Source organism: Protopterus annectens, chromosome 1.part1 (genome assembly GCF_019279795.1).
Source record: "Protopterus annectens isolate FY-2018-M chromosome 1.part1, PAN1.0, whole genome shotgun sequence".
Lineage (NCBI taxonomy): Eukaryota > Metazoa > Chordata > Ceratodontiformes > Protopteridae > Protopterus > Protopterus annectens.
The window spans coordinates 569198433-569215932 of NC_056726.1; the positions used below are offsets into that span (position 1 = coordinate 569198433).

General features: G+C 40.3%; 1 protein-coding gene across 1 annotated transcript in view; it reads left to right on the forward strand.

Moving 5' to 3' along the window:
• LOC122814881 overlaps window positions 1-17500 on the forward strand; it is a 1525389-nt gene that overhangs the window by 1210160 nt on the left and 297729 nt on the right. The window contains exon 25 of the mRNA XM_044087155.1: window positions 9444-9598. Coding sequence (XP_043943090.1) covers window positions 9444-9598 — 155 coding nt within the window. The remainder of the gene's footprint in view (window positions 1-9443; window positions 9599-17500) is intronic.

Below are 17500 nucleotides of genomic sequence, written 5' to 3' on the forward strand. Positions count from 1 at the left end.
GATAAATATCAAGTGGGAGAAACACAGAGGTTTTCGAATAGGTGAGTAAGGCTAAAATCACAGAATAAATCTGAAAGGTTGTTAGAATGCATTCACACTCAATATTTCTAGAAACCAGGAGATTTAAAGATGTGTAAATGTATATCAGCTATATATAACAAAGATGATGTATGTATTTAGTTTTTACTCTGTTTTCAATACGTTAATGTCTGACATCAGTTATTTGTTTAATGAAATTGGTTAGCCAAAAAAAAAAAAACAAATTCTAATGATGAAGGATTTTTCTCCATTCTTTGCTTTACATTGTTACTTATATACTATTAATGGACAGATGCAGCTCTTAAATGCTTTGTCCCATGCATGTGCCCCCTCAAATTATCTATGGATATGATCCCATTTATTCTCATTATGGGTAATATATAATTATCAACCAAGGAATGTGTAAGGCTAATCTATAACCAAATGAGATAGGTTATTTTGAGCACAAATAAGGAAACTGGATAGGCTTATAGTGGCCCACAAGTGCAGCTAGCCTAGTACTTACCTATGAACCTATGTGTCTGATATCAGTACAAAAACATTTCTGGGCCTTGTTTCTCCATACCTTCCTTTAAAAGCACATAATGTGTGGCATTCATAGTCCTGGGTTTTGCACAGTGGTTATCTGCAAATAGCTCCATTATGCCTATATATAAGCAGAGTAAGTGCAGGTTATTCACTCTAAGGAAATGTGAATGAGTTTTGATAAACACACCAACTTATGGCAGGTGTAAAGTACCAAAAGTTAATTGGTATGTGTTTGTGAAGAACTATGTGAAAGTAATAGGTTATGTATGATTTCATATATACACTCAGATGTTGTGGACAAACACAGCTATGCACAATCATGCTTGAAAGACTTAAGGCAAGTGGTGGACAGTGCACCTTTTATAATTATTTAAAAAAACTAAAAAGGGTAAAATACTTTATGTAGGGGTATCCTTGTTTGGACACCCTGCTGGGCTTATTAAAAGAATGGAAAGCAGGAGATAGGAAAACTGAAAAATGGACGACATGACAAAGAGGGGAACACAGAAGGAAAGCATAAAGAGGATTGTGGTGGAAGAGGTGAGACAGGAGGGTAAGTAAGACAGTGTAGAAGAGAGGATAAGGGAAGGAAGGTGATGAAAAGGAGTGCAGTCCAAGAAATGTCCCTAATCTACAAGGTCTCAAATGTTTCTACTGCCAGATGGTGTTGCAGTGGAGGATACTGATGTTGAGGGGGCAGGGGCCTGTAGTGGTGGAGTGATTGGTGGGACAGTGAGTCTTCTACCTGATGAAGAGATAACTCGATTGGCTGAAGGCGTCTGTCTATGACCTGCTCCTCCACATCCTCAGCCAAATCCTGAAAGCCCCATTTAGTGGCAATTGCTAGGCTGCCATGTGCCAGGTTGTTTATAGGGCCAGTAGCACTACCCAAATCTGTGACGAAAGCCCTGGATGAACAATTGGTGACAAATATCTTTTTGGGAAAGTCAAGACCCAAACAAGGTGTGAAAGCAAAGACCTGGATTCAAGTTGTTATGAGCATTAATGCTGTTGGTGGAAGGGATCACACATTAACACGTTGCAAGAAGAGGGCAAATTACATGGTAGGACATGCTAGAGACAAGGCGATCCAGAATGCAATTGCTCGTACCAGTATGGGGCAGCTCCAACACTTATCCCTTTAACACCAAATAAGAAATACCTCCTCTTCATTCATGGGAATAACTATGGCACAGAAAATGATTGGATTGGAATGATCAGAGGTGATGTGGAAGCTGGCTATTACCAATGTCTGCTGCAGTAACATGTCTGCTCAGGAAGGTTGATTTAAAAACAGTAACAGATTTTAACATAGGGAATTGAGTGCTGACATGGAACAATTACATGAAACACACTGTGGTTACTACTAACAGGTGAGCCCTCCATTTCTGCACAGAATGACAATGAAGGCAGTAGATATAGTAAGCGCTGCCCCCTCACCTCCTTACTCAGAATACAGTAGTGTTTGTTACTTCTTCACTGGTAATGTTTTCAAATAATTTTTTACAAGGCCAACAGTGGATACTAACAGTTTCACTGTACCAATAAATTTGGAGGATTTCAGCAGCAGAATGACTGTTGAAGATGATGAAGATGATGATAACATAGTTATATGTATGAGACAGACTGAGGAAAGTGGCAGGCAGCCCCCATGTTTAATGGCAGGATCTCTCAATCCACAGCATGTTAGTAACTTTGCAGGAAGTGACAGTGTATCACAAAGTCAAGCACATGCTGACATTACATGCCTTGTACAGGGGGGAATACCTGCACCTCTACACCAGTATCTCCAAACTCAGACAAACACTTTCAGGGTGATGGCAGAAATTCAGAGGTAACAGTGTCCACAGTAACATTTTTGCAAAGGGGTGCCAGGCACATGACTTTGTCACAGATAGTCTAAGAAACATGTAAAGCACAGACAGTCGGCCAGGAAATGGTCAGAGTCTGCCAGGGTGTACATGACAATTTCCAGCACTACATCGAAAGGTAGAGAGTAGGGATAATGCCATGAAGACACTGATGCATAGTATGGTGGCACATCAAGCATGTGTGGTATTTTTAAGGCAGAAGCCTGTGAGATACTCAATGTGTCCCCATTCTGTCTCTAGAAGTTCCCTGTGGTAAATATAGTGAGGGCTATCCATACATTTGCATCCACAGGGATAGAAAGGCCACACATTCCCCCAGTGTGCCTATGATGGCCACACATACTCAGTAAAACCCTTACAATATTCCTGTCTACTTTGAATCTATCCAGTATCTCCTGATTTTCAAAATTACAATGAGTTGTTCTCTGCCTATATCTCCATCTTCTTGGCTGGCTAGCACCGCTAGGCTCAAACAGTTTTGGCTTGGCCAAGACAAGCAGTTAACACCAAGAAATACCTAGGCTGGCAGTAAGTGGCAGCATCATTGTAGATTGCTAATTAGATAAATAGGTGTGACTCTGCCTTTTATAACAAATCTGTGGACAGTACAGAAAAACACAAAACTTTGACTACATATTGCATAAAGGCAGAAGAAGGCATCATTAGCATACACTGTTTTACATTATTTCTCATTTACATATCATTATTTGTTCATTGGCTTATGCTCTTTTGCGACTATCGTGCATTACCATAAATGCCTTCTATGAATCTCTTCTTTGCTGTGCTTATTCACAGACAATGCAGATAGCCTTTACACATTCACATCATGACTATGAATAACGGACAATATTGTAATAAACCAACTAAGACAAATCGTTTATATTATTCAATAAAATCTTTATAACCTATCTTTGTAAAAGCCAGAAGGTAACCTGATGTTTTGAGTAAAAAAAAGAAAGCAATCTGATGTTTCTGATCATCCCTTCTTTAAGTTATTATTATTATTATTATTATTATTATTATTATTATTATTTTATTTAAATACACAAATATGAGGAAGATACATTTTTTCTAACCAGACATGTAAGTGATACAATTGCTATAGAACTCTGGGGCAAAAAATAAGTTGGTCATTTGAAGTTGCATTAACAAATCGAGACGCAAGCCTGAGGATTATGTTATCACTCTTAATGTTTTCATGTTAGAATTTTATATTATCTTTGTCTAGTCCAGATTTGTCCTTTCATTTCATTGTACATGTGACAAAAGGAGATAACTGCTAGCCCAGCTATCTGGAGTTTTATAAATAATTATATGTCATTTCTGAATATTAATATGACTTTATATAGAAGTGTAACAAAAGGAGACACTGCCAGCCCAGCTATCTGGAATTTTGTAAATAATTATGTCAGTAGTGAATGTCAATATGATTCATATGCTTGTGTTACAAATGTACTAGAACTGTATGTTATGTGTATACCAAATTGCTGGTACAGAAGTGTGTGTGAAAAGGGTTTATATAGTACTGAGCTTAAAGATGTATCCACAGTGTACCCTACTGGAAAGAACAGAAATCTATATAAACTATTCTAACTGTGTAAATGTATATATTGTAACAGTGGGAACTGGCACATCGAAGGTTAACTTGCAAAACTGCAGAAAATGTTGAAATTAAATTATTTTATAACTGCACCGTAAAATATGGTTTCAATGCAGCAAGGAGACAGGATGTCGAAAACTAGGGAGCCTTCTGCATTAAGTGTTTTATTGTTTTATGTCTTCCAGCAACTGCAGAGATCTAAGAACTATGTATTTTTCACAGGTAGATGCTAAAGGCTGGCAGTTTCTAGCAATAGGGGTTTGGCTTGGGAACTAAAGTCAGATGACAAGAAATGATGTCATCCTGCAAGCTAATCCAGCAGTAATATTTGATATATTAATTTAAGAACTCTCTCTCAGAGAGGTAGTACATTTTGTATTCTGTCTTTGTCCTGACAAGAACATCCACTCACCACATTTGCCTGCTTGTTACTCTGTAGGTAAGTTAACTAGGGTACAGTAATTTCTCTTAGATTCAGACAGGAATATAGTGAAGTATAGCTTAGATGTTTTCTTTATTTATTTGAGATTGTTCTGCAATGTTGTTTTAAACATTGATATGGTATGTGAGAGATGTATTTACACAATGTCACTGGAGGCAAACCTCTCACATAAAAGTGCTTCTAATGTCAATAAAATTGTCAGTAGTACACATGCTGTACTCATCACGCATGATTCAAAGCAGACATATAGACCCACATATACTGAGGCCCTTACATGTAACCTTCCTAAACCACAAAGACCTCCTAAACAAAGTACACATAACAAATACCCTCAGCAGCCCCAAATACACTCTTTCAAAACAACACCACATCAACACATAGAGCTGCATCTCATGGAGTCTCTACCTCTAAGCCCAACACACAAACCAACATTCTAGTCATTGGATACTCCATTGTGAGACACACTGATGTCCCTCTCACCAGGCTGAGTAAGGAGAAAGTTAGGGTCAGTTGCTTATCAGGGTCTAGGATCTGGCACATTGCACCTGCACTCAGGTCACTGGACCACAATTACCAATATGACTCAGTCATAGGCCATGTTGGAGTAAATGACCTGAGATGTACCTCCCTTGACTATATGAAGAGAGACATCATAGAGCTCTCGAATATGTGACTCAGGCTGGTATGAGTTTAGCATTGACCAGCATTTTACCTTCTCCAAGGATGATGCCACAATACAAACAAAAGATGACTGACTTTAATAATTGGCTTAGTTTCTGTTGTCATTCTAAGGGGGTGCAATATTTGTCAACATGGAAGGAGGTGGCCAACAGACCATGCTGCTTTGCCAGGGATGGCCTGCACCTCTCCCCTCTAGGCTTTTGAATATTAGCTAAAACATTGTCTTCCCCCATAGTGCCTTTTTTAGGCAATGCCACACTGAAAGTACTTCTGACATAGCAAATCAAAACCAAGAAAATCTAAACATATTACTGCTCAATGCTAGGAGCCTAAACAAAAAGTTCCACTCCCTGGAATCTCTCTTTACCCTAGAGAATTCTGATGTCTGTGCAGTCTCTGAGACATGGTTTAAAGCCAAGGAGAGCACACCAACAATGCAAGGTTATAATGCCTTCCACACATTTAGACCAGCTACTTCACAGGTAGGGACTAAAGGTGGAGGTGTCTCTATTTACATCAAAAATAAATATACTTTAAGGCTGGTCAAACAGGGCAATGCACTTGAGCTGCTCCACATTCAAATCACCATAGGTAAAATCCAATACCCCTTCCTTGCAAGCTATAGGTCCCCTTCTATGACCCAGGAAACCGATACCATGAATTTAAACTTATTAGAAACACTAACCCTTCAACCCAATACCATATTAATGGGTGACTTTAATTACCTCACTGTTAATTGGGAATCATATATGACATCAAACATACATGCACATAGATTCCTGGATTTTGTAGGCACAAACCCCCTGGACCAGATAGTCAATACACCAACCAGGGGTGCAACCATACTGGCTCTGGTCCTCACTAATATGGGAGACTGCTGCACACCCCCTACTGTAATTCCTTCCCTGGTAAGGTCAGAACACAAAATGGTCTCCTTTGAAGTAAAAATAAAACTTGCACCCCCAGCTCAACCAGGAATATTCAGATACTATTCTAAAGCTAATCTCCTGCTATTAAGTGAGAACCTGGCAAAATGCCAAGCCCCTATAAAGAACACTTCTGCCTATGCAGAACTGTTCATAGAAACCCTGTACAAGCATGTTAATAGCTGCATAGAGGCAGTTGTACCCACCAGAAAGAAGTACAGAACTAATTAAAAAAATAAGCCACCCTGGTGGAATCACAAAATCAATTGGATGTATAACAGGAGGAAGAAAGTCATGGCAAAAATTAGGAGGTGCAGCACCCAGCAGGATAAAAGCACTCTCATCAATCTAAACAAACAACTCAGAGAACAAATAAAGTCTATCAATCCAAATTTAAGGTAAGCTTGGCCTCCCAGGCCAAGGACAACCACAAAGCATTCTTTAGCTATGTCCACAATCTCAAATGCAATACACGGTTGTGTGCAGAGCTCATTATAAATGGAGTCACCTATACTGAGCCAGAAGATATAGAAAACCTCCTGGATGATAAATTCAGCTCCAGCATTACTCTTCTCTCCCCCCTCAACCTTCCCCTCAGGAAATATCATCAAATATAACTACCCCTACTATTACTAGGGAACAGGTCCTTATTAATGCTCTCACTAAGACCAAGAACACTGCATCAATGGGCCCAGACAATATCCCGGGATGCCATCTAAATAGCATGACACATGAGCTATCAGGGCCTCTGGAATTACTATTTAACTGTAGGCTCCAAACAGGCTTTGTGCCTCATAAATGGAGAAAGGCAACAGTCATCCTTCTGCATAAAGGTGGGCCATCTACAGACCCTGTAAACTACAGACCCATAAGGCTCATTAGTCTTATATGTAAAGTCATGGAAAGAATTATCATGGAGATGATCAATAGAGATATAGTAAATGTACAGACACTGGACCCAACCCAGCTTGGTTTTGTCAAGGGCAGATCATGCCTACTCATCCTGGTGGACTTCTTTGAGAAGGTCACCAAAGTAATGGATGAGGGCAAAATTGTACACACTGCCTACCTTGACCTGGACAAGGCATTTGACACAATACCTCACTCGGGCATTGTTGACAAACTCAAGAGGTTAGGCACAAACCCATATTTTACCCAGTGGATAGCCAATTGGCTCACAGACAGGACCCAGGAAGTTAGAAATTGGGGAGTCCACCTCTACAAAGAGGCCATTCACAAGTGGAGTCCATTTGGGATCAGTCCTTGGACCACTCCTTTTTAGCATTTACTTCTCAGAAGTCAAGGCCAATGTCAGTGGTCTCTGGCTGACTAAATATGCAGATGATTGCAACTTAGGAGCTGTCATTGAGTGTCACACTGACACAAATGTTCTCCAGGAGGGGCTGACACAGACAAACAACTGGTGTCAGAGCCATGGACTAAAACTAAATGCTAAGAAATGCATAATAGTATCCTTTGGGAAGTCATCCATCCCTGTAATTATCATATTGACAACACTCCTATTAGAGTTGACCCAGTAGTGAGAGACTTAGGGACACACATAGATAGTAATCTAGCCTTTGATCATCACATGTCTACAGTATGAGGAAATCATTCTATGTTGCGCAACTTATAAACAAAGGTATGACATCTAAGTCCAAGGAAGTCATTGTTCCACTGTATTTGGCATTCATCAGAGCTATCATTGAGTACAATGCGCCCGTTAATATATACCTAACCAGACATATCCAACAACTGGAATGTCCACAGGGGTTCCTAACTAAAAGAATACAGGGCATAAGTAATATGTCCTATGCAGACCACCTCAAGGCCCTATCCCTGTATTCTGTCTCTTACAGACTTTTGAGGGGAGATCTACGCCTGGCATACAGGGTATTAGACCCCACTCTGATGGACCTCCTGCATATCCACAAAGCAAACAGTATCAGAATTACCTGTTCGAAAAACTTTGCCTGTGATATAAATAGGACCTCTTGGAGAGATAGGTATGTATCTCAAAGACTACCCTGTCTATGGAACAGGGTCCCCATCCATGTGAAGCAGAGTTCCTCTCTAACCCAATTCAAGTGCAACTTGGACAACTGGATGGGAAACTGGAAATTCATCCCTGGTTTGGAACCTATGTCTCTAAAGCAAACAGGTAACCTGTAAATGGTTCATCTCCCATGCCCATGCTTGCACTTATCAAGGGTATCAACACTTGTCAGCAATTCGGGATGCCTGGCTTGGTTTAAAAAGGCCCTTGTGGTCATTAGCTTAGTAAACACCTATAAACCTATGAACGCCTATAAATATTTCTTGCAAATTTGAACTCTGATGTAACTGTGATTATTTGCTCAGTATTTTATTCTTTTATTATTTATTACTAAATATATTTAAACCTTTCATTGTAGCTGATATTTGTGAGACATATTTTAGTTTCTGAGATTACTTACATATTTATTTGGTGACACTGTGGGCCACTCATAGCCTTGCTCTTGGTCAAACTACCATTTGTATTGATAGTAACATTATACAGTAAGATTGGACACCCTTTGTTAAGGGCCTTAAAGTAGCTGCTAAGGAGTGACTGGTGGCAGTAATAACTACCTTATAGTCTGGGCAGAAGGGTGTACAGCTAGTAAAAAGATGCCAGCCTTTCACAGGTGTGTGTGTGTGTGTGTGTGTGTGTGTGTGTGTGTGTGTGTGTGTGTGTGTGTGTGTGTGTGTGTGTGTGTGTTTGTGTAAATCAAACCTCAAAGAGTGCATGCGTTAGTTACTTGGGCAGGGACATGCAGCACTGGTTAGACAGAGAGTGTGCTGGAGGCTTTGGCTTGGTCACTCAGCTGAGACCTCAACTCTGTAGCTGTGCCAGTGGGGAGTCTTACTGGGGATCTGGAGAAGAAGAGAGAAACCAGCCCCAGACTGACTGTGATCTCTGTGTGCTCTTAAGGGAAATTGCACTTGATGCAGAGAGCTGCCTCTGAAAATACTGTGTGTGTACCTGTCATCCTCCTGGTGTGTACGCCCCCCACTGTTGTCAGTGGTGAGGATTGAGGCTCCTTGATTACTGGGCCAGTGGTAGGGTGTCACAGTGCAATTTGTAATTCTTTTATTCTCTACTTCACTTCTTCCATGTTATTGCTAAAATATTTGGACTTGAAGTGGAACTTCCACAGTAACACCATTCATTCAGTTCTAGTGTAATCTTTCCACTGATTTTGTCTTCAAGCTCAGTAAGGCACAGTGCAGTGTAATATATAGTTCAAACTTTGCATGCAGTCTTATGTTTATGTTTATTTACATTTTCAAGGGCTTTTAAAGTTACAACTCATTTATATTCCTTTTTTCCCTAGGCTGATTCTCCAATAGAGAAAATAGTAAAGCAATTTCATTACCTGACTTGGCCTGATCATGGCGTTCCTTCTTGTCCAATAAGCCTGTACCATCTTGTTCTGCAAGTAAATGAATGCAAGAATAACAGATCTGGACCTGTAATTGTTCACTGCAGGTACAGCATACAAGTGGACATAATGCAATGTAAACTGCAATATTTTTATGCCTCTGTGTTATTTTTGTAAATGGAAAGGTTCTGTGTCAGTTTGTTTTTCATCCACGCCTATATTACAAACTAGTAAGGCCAGAATGGAGAGCTGCATTTATTAACTTAGCAGGTTGCAGAAATCATGTATTTATTTAATTAATTAATTTACAATCCTATTCTTGTGGAATTTTTACTGTACCAAATTACCAGCTTTACGACTGACATCACCTTTACTGATATATGTAGCATTAATGGCCAGCTCATGAGAAATCCCCTATCATAACTCATTACTGACCTTAAATGAAGTCCACAGTCTTTTGAAATAAGAACAGTGGAACTAACAGTAGAATTGTTTCTTATACTATTTATCTTCTTAGCCCTTTTTTAGAATTAGTTTCTCAGGGGGCTTGCCCAGTAAGAGCAGTATGGTATTCGAAATGAGTAATGTCACGGATGGGCTACTGGCTTTATTCTTCTTTCTGCGTTATGTCTTGTTTGTGATATTATTCAAAACTGTCTACCCCACCATTTATCAGTTTTCTGGAGACTCCAATCCAGTCTGGAGTTCATAGGTTCATAGGTAGGTACTAGGCTATTGGCCCTAGGGCCTATGTAAGCCTAGCCAAAAAGGTACCCTGGCTTTCGCCACCCAAGAAAATTATTTTATTGTGCTCCTGTCGAGCAGAGCCACAGAAGTGATCCCCGGGGTGAATTTCCTATTTCCCATCCAGTCATCAAGATTTTTCTTGAAGAGTGCTAATGAGAAGCTTTGTTTGATATAGATAGGTAGTTTGTTCCAGAGTTTGGGAAGTCTCTGGGATAGGAATCCATCCCTCCAGCATGTTCTGTTTATTGTGGTGACAAGGTTTATATCCCTAGAGCATGTAGCTGGGAGGGATTGGGATTTCTTTAAGTGGAGCATGTCTAACAGCATTGGGTTTGACATAGCTTTTGATGTTAGGCAGAGATTGCCTCTGAGTAGGTGATATGCAATGGAGTAAAGCTGGAGTTGTTTGAGACATAGGGCATCTTTTTGAGGCCAGTAATCCTCTTTGTGAGGTATTTCTGCAGCCTTTCCAGTTATTGTCGATGTCTTGTGAGGTACATACCAAAAGGGGCATTGTACTCTATAATGGGTCTAATGAGTGACGAGTAGAGGGGAACAACAACCTCTTTTTTCCTGAATGAGAAACCTATTGTGATGAGGTGTGCCACGTAGAAGGATTTCCTGACTACAGTGGTGATGTGATTATCAAAGGAGAGACTACTGTCCACCTGTGTCCCAAGGTCTTTTATCATACTTTTGGTGTTAATTAAACTACCACCTATGTGGTAGTTCATGGGTACAAAGTTTTTATCAAAGGGGATGACAATGCACTTTTTGCCATTGAGCTTGAGGCCATGGCTTTGATACCAGGCATCTGTCTCAGTGAGGCACTTTTGTAGGATGTCCACTTCATTAGGAGTTTTGATTATGACTCCTAGTTTGCAGTCATCTGCAATTTTTGCTAGTCAAAGACTTTCTGCGTTAACCTGTACTTCAGAGAAGTAGATACCAAACAGGAGAGGACCCAGGACTAAGCCCTGTGGTACTCCACTTGTCACTGGTCTGAAGTCAGATTTGGAGTCTGCTACTTTCACAGTGTGGGTTCTGTCAGTGAGCCATTTGGCAACCCATCTTGTGACATAGGGATCTATCCTAGCTTAGTGAGTTTATCTATAATTTCAGAGTGGGGATGGTGTTGAAAGCCTTGGCGAGATCTTGATAGGCTGTGTGAACCACATTACCCTCGTCTACAGCTTTGGTGACTGCTTCAAAAAAGTCTATCAGGTTTAGGAGACATGATCTGCCTTTTACAAACCCAAACTGGGTGAGGTCCAGAGTTTGGAGATGACCAGTGTCTTTGTTTATAGGTTCCATAATGATACGTTCCATGGTCTTGCAGACCAGGCTCATCAGTCTAATGGGGCGGTAGTTCCCGGGGTCTATGGTGGCTCCTCCTTTGTGGAGTGGGATAACTGTCACTGTGCACCATTCAGTGGGCACAAAGCCTGAGGTGATGCTATGATTGAACATGGTACTTAGGTGGAGTGCCAGTTCATTCTGTAACTCATGTAGAACGCATCCTGGGATGTTATCAGGTCCCATGGATGCTGTGTTCTTGGTTTGGCGAATGTAGTTTTTACATGTGCAGCTATGATTAAGGGAACTTTGCATTCTTCTGGTATAGAGATGGGCCCCTTAGGGGTTGAGAGGGCAATAAAGTTAGCACAGAGCCTATCTGCCTGAATGTTGGCAATATCGTTTGGTTCTGTATATTTAGTACCATTGTGTTGTAACTCAGAGCAGATCTGAGTTCTGTCATTGAGATTTTTGACATAGCTATAGACAGTGGTTGCTGGTGACTTCAAATCAAAGGGGGGCTACAGGAAACAGCTAAATGGGTGTGGTCAATGAGAATGGGTGTGGTCAACTAGAAAGGGGTGGAGTTATGCTCAAAACCACAAAAACTGGGATTTTAATTAAATACGCTGCCCTGGGTGCCAAACTGTCATTATGGGAGTCCAATTAAGACAAAATGAAGTGTAGAAGAAAAAAATATTTAATGCATTGGCTACATGACAACTTACTTAATATCTAGATGGAAACAAAAAGGTTGTGAGGCATGAAAAAATAAATTACTTTTTAAATACATTACTGGAATGCCAGTCAAAATCAAGTATAAGAAAAACAAGCAGTACTCATCTCAAACCACTTCTCCTTGCACTGCAGTTCTAATTATAATTAAATTCAGCTTTATAAAAGTACCAAATAACATGCTGAAAGTAGCAATCTCTGTCATACCCCCACTTGTAAAAATGTTTTTTATCCAAAAAAGACCTGCTGCCTGAGCCTAACAACAACTATAGGTTCATAGGTTCATAGGTTCATACTAGGCTATCTGCCCTAGGGCATTTATAAGCCTAGCCAGAGTATGTTTGGCTTTCACCACCCATTTTAAATTAATTTTGCTATGCCCTTTTTCGAGGTTAGTATACTGTGCCTCTGTCTAACAGTGACACAGAAGTGATACCCGGGGTAAACCTACGATCTCCCATCCACTCATCAAGATTCCTCTTGAAGAGAGTCAATGAGGGACTCTGCCTAACCTGGACTGGGATTTTATTCCAGAGTGAAGGGAGACTCTGGGTTATGAATCTGTCCCTCCAGCATGTCCTATTTATTTCAGTGCTGAGGTTCAAGTCTCTCAAGCGTGTAGCTCGATGGGATTTTGATTTTTTGAGGTGCAGCATGTCCCTTAATTCCGGGTTGGACTTGGCCTTATACGTCAGGCACAGGTCACCTCTGAGCAGGCGGTATGCCACTGAGTAGAGCTGGAGTTTCTTTAACCGGGCAGCATATGGCATCTGTTTGAGCCCTTTGATCCTCTTGGTGAGGTAATTTTGGGGTCTTTCCAGTTGCTGCAGGTGTTTGGTAAGGTACATCCCAAAAGGGGCATTGTACTCGATAATGGGCCTGATGAGGGATGAGTAAAGAGGCATGATGACCTCCCCTAATCTAGATGTGAATCCCTTCATGATTAGGTGGGCTATATAAAATGTTTTTCTAACCACTTTGGCCACGTGGTTGTCAAATGAGAGATTGCTATCAACTTGGGTCCCCAGGTCCCTAATTACTTCTTCTGTACTTAATGGATTACCACCTATGTGGTAATTTGTGGGCACTTTGTTTTTGCCAAAGGGGATGACTATACACTTTTTGGCGTTTAGCTTGAGGCCATGGCTCTGGCATCAGTTGTCTGTTTCTATGAGGCCCTTTTGGAGGATGCTTGTGTCAGCTGGAGAGTCAATTATGGCGCCCAGTTTGCAGTCATCTGAAAACTTGGTCAGCCACAGTCCTTCCGTGTTGGCCTGTACCTCCGAGAAATATATACCAAACAAGAGATCTACTTGTTTCATGGGGAAAACATGATCAAAGTAAAAAAATAAACAGCGAACAAGAAACAAGCTCAAGATAAATTGCTTAAAGGATTACTGCACAGGTTATGAACCATGCATGATAGACTGGCATTCTGTTTAGTTTACGGGTAAAGCCTGCAAAGATGACTGCAAGTCTCCAACAAATGTAATGAGCTTCTGAAAATATTGTAATCTTGTCCTTTATTACAAATACTGTCATATGCATTTCAATACCTAAGGCTTATACGCTATCTAGTTATGTAAGTATTCTCTGCATGGCAACAACAAAAGGCTTTTAATGTTGGTAATTCTTTAACGGTATGCTTATTAAAGCTTACTTACATCTTACAGTCTCAGACAAGCTTACCTGATGGTTATTAACGAATTGCTACTTAAACACAGAGCAACAGGGACTGCAACAACATGCATTTTCTGAATAATAAGTATAACTCAACAGTATACAAATATGACAGAAAACCAGAACATTCTGCAAAATCAAGGACAGATAAAAAGCCACCTTGGATGGGGATACTCTGCACATTTACACTGCAGCTCTGCTCCTTGCCTTGCTTGGTCACATCCAGAGTCACTACATGAGGGAGTGAGGTGCAACAAGTATGTCACAATTTGAAATGCCTCTGGTTGATGGCCCTGACACATTTGTTATACATCTCAAGCTCAGAGCAAGAAATCTGGACAAAGGCAATAATGGGGGAATACAGCCCCAGAAATAGGGACACATTTCAAATATTGATCTTATAAACAGAAAATTGCTAGAATAAAAGGTTTTGATTTACCATGTACTTTCTGAAGAATATGAACTCTGAAATTCAAATGCCTGTCATTATTTAGTGAATTAAAAATCCAGAAAACCACAGATTTTATGAGGAACAGAACACAACAAAAAAAATTCACAAGTGGTGGTGGGTAGGGAATTCAAGCTCTTGTTACTTGCTTCCAAGGTACAGGGTTTGAGTCCCCCACCAGGGATATTTCCTAAGCTTTCTCTAGCCACCAGGTATATTTAATTAATCCCATTTACCTAAAATGGCATTTGCTGTCTCGTTGAACCATTCTGTTTAACTACTACTTTTCTTTCTGAAGCAGGAGAACAAAGGTTAAAGACATACTAGGATAAACACTGACATGTTAGATGTTATCTGCTTTGCATCAAATGCATGAAAAGGCTGATAAACTTCTTATTCCCTTCACATTGGACAAAGCTTACCTGTGACCAGTCAGATTCTGTTTAAGTGGCTTACTACATGTATTGTCTTTTGTTATGATAAATACAGCAACAGATGAAAGGTTGTTTTCACAGAGCAATATGCTAGGTTGCTGTCATTTGTGCCAATTATGTAAAAAATGTTTCAGGTGTGAACCTATGTTAGGCTGCACTGCTGACAACCATGAAAACATTTACCAAATCTATATGTTAAATTCTGATCTAGAATCATTGCAGGCATTGTATGGCAGTGTTACAGGTTATCCTGTTTAGCTCTCCATCACACTAGGTTAGTCGTAAAACTACCTGGCTTTATGTTCAGATGTTGAGAATGCTGCTGCTACATAAGTACTTCCAAAAGAAATTAAGACATTAGAGTGAGCACACTCATCATAACAGTGCACTGCTAAAGATGACTCTTTGCAGTGAAGTGAATTATTTTTCTCCAGTCAGGAACGGCCTTAGGCCAACTGGTACCCTAGGCAAAGGGGCTCCATGGTGCCTCTACCACCACCTGGTCCCCCATCCTGGTCTACCTACACCAAATAAATACCGGAAAACTGCCCCTGATAGAGAGGTGCCCTATGTGGCCACCTAGTTGGCCTATGCCTAAGGCTGGCTATGTCTCCAGTCACAGCAGTCCATTCATGTATTAAATTAGGATTAAGAATGCCATGTATAATTATAACATATGGGCTATTAATTGTGTGAAGTCACACATGTATTCTTATTAGGCATTATGTTTGTGCAGAAAAATATTTAATTACAGGAAGATGTTCAGATGGTGACTGATATAAATCAATAAAAGCCCAAAGATTATGAGCTCAGCTATGAGATTGTATCTGTTCAAGATTGGCAACTATAGTGAATATGCTCACTCTATACCTTTTTGGTACTTAAACTTTTGACCTGTTGTCATATTCACTTTACATTAAGGGTTATTGCACAAGGAATGTGTGCTTTTAACAAAAGCATGGGTTAGGACACAAATGGCAATCTGTGTATGAAATAAGTACATGAACCACAAAACTAATACCTTTAAAGGAACAAATGATTACTGTGTCACTGAGTAATAAATTGAAGTCATTCCTTGCAAGGCGTAGCAATACCTCTTGTATAGAATAACCATCTTGTTGCTTTTATGAAGGTACCATATAATGTAGTTATGACTGTGGAATGCAGGAAGAAAATTCTATGAAAACTGACTGATTCACCGAGAATACAAAAAACAATGACAAACTTGGAATCAGTAGTCTGAGGCTGATACTTCAAATCTGTAAGCTTCGATATAGTGTGATCTGGTGAGAATACACAACAGATGGACATAAACATTTAGATCTGAGTCTTAATTACCTGACAAGATGATATAAAGCATATGCTCAGAATACCAGCTAAGCTGCATTCTCTTGTGTTATATACTAGGCTCCTGTTGTTTTGTCTTCTCTATTAAATTACCTTAACTCATTACAAGGGCTATTCCTGAATGTGCAAATCTTATAGTTATACCTGTTTTTAATCTGAACTGCATTGTTACTTTATTTATTCCACTTAAGAATGAAAAAATGTACTACATCTACTACACATTTATTCTCTTCTCTTAGTTCCAAAAAAACTGCAGTTACTTTTTTCTGTTTAGAATATGTACAAGAAAGCTTTCTTTTTGTGTTATGTACAATGAGAAGACAACTTCTTACTAGTTAGTGGCCTTGTAGCAAGTGTTAACCATGAACTGACTACCAACGAGTAGACACTAACATGTAAACAGGCAATATGAGAAATCAATTCACAGTTAGAACAATTTAAAGTACTATCAACATTTTACTATCAATATTTTGCCAACAGCTGGAAACTATACTGTCACTAGTCAAACTGCTAACCTTGAGACAAACATAGCAGAACAGAAATAATTAAAATGAAACATTTTAATTAAATAAAATGTTTTGTATTTTGTTCATGTATTCTTTTCTTTCATTTCTCAGATAACTGCTTTACTGTATTTTGTATCAGAGGGAACCTTTAGCCTGCCAAGGCAAGTACTGGCCCATAAGTAATCCTCGACAGATAAACACACACACACACACACACACACACACACACACACACACACACACACACACACACACACACACACACATGCACACACACACACTACCTGTACTCAACTAAGTCCTCCGCAGTGATCACATCTCCAGAACGGCCTGCCATGTGGTCCTGTAGCAGCCCAGCTCCTCCATAGTGACCTGTACTCTGCAGCAGCCATGATCCTGCAGCCCAGCTTATCCATGGCGACCTGTACTCTGCAGCAGCTGTGATCCTGCAGCCCGATCGGTCAGCCCAGCTCCTCCATAGCGACCTGCACTCTGCAGCAGCCACGATCTTGCAGCCTGATCGGTCCTCCATACTGGCCCACGCATGCTGTGGTCTCCTGCGAGATATGAGGAGGCTGGAGCCTACTGCTATTGGTCCAGCCTGCGGTCGATGCAGTCCGGTGACCTTCCTGTTTGTGCGGCCATTACCGCACAGATCTCTGGGTTGGAAGGGCAGAGTTTTCTTCCTTTCCTATCCAGACTGCCTAACTGAGCAGTCTGGAGCTCAGGAATGCCTGAGCATGCACGCTTGGAGTTCTGGTCTGCCTAACACAGCATTCAGGAACTAATCACGCATGCACGGAGTCCGAGATATTT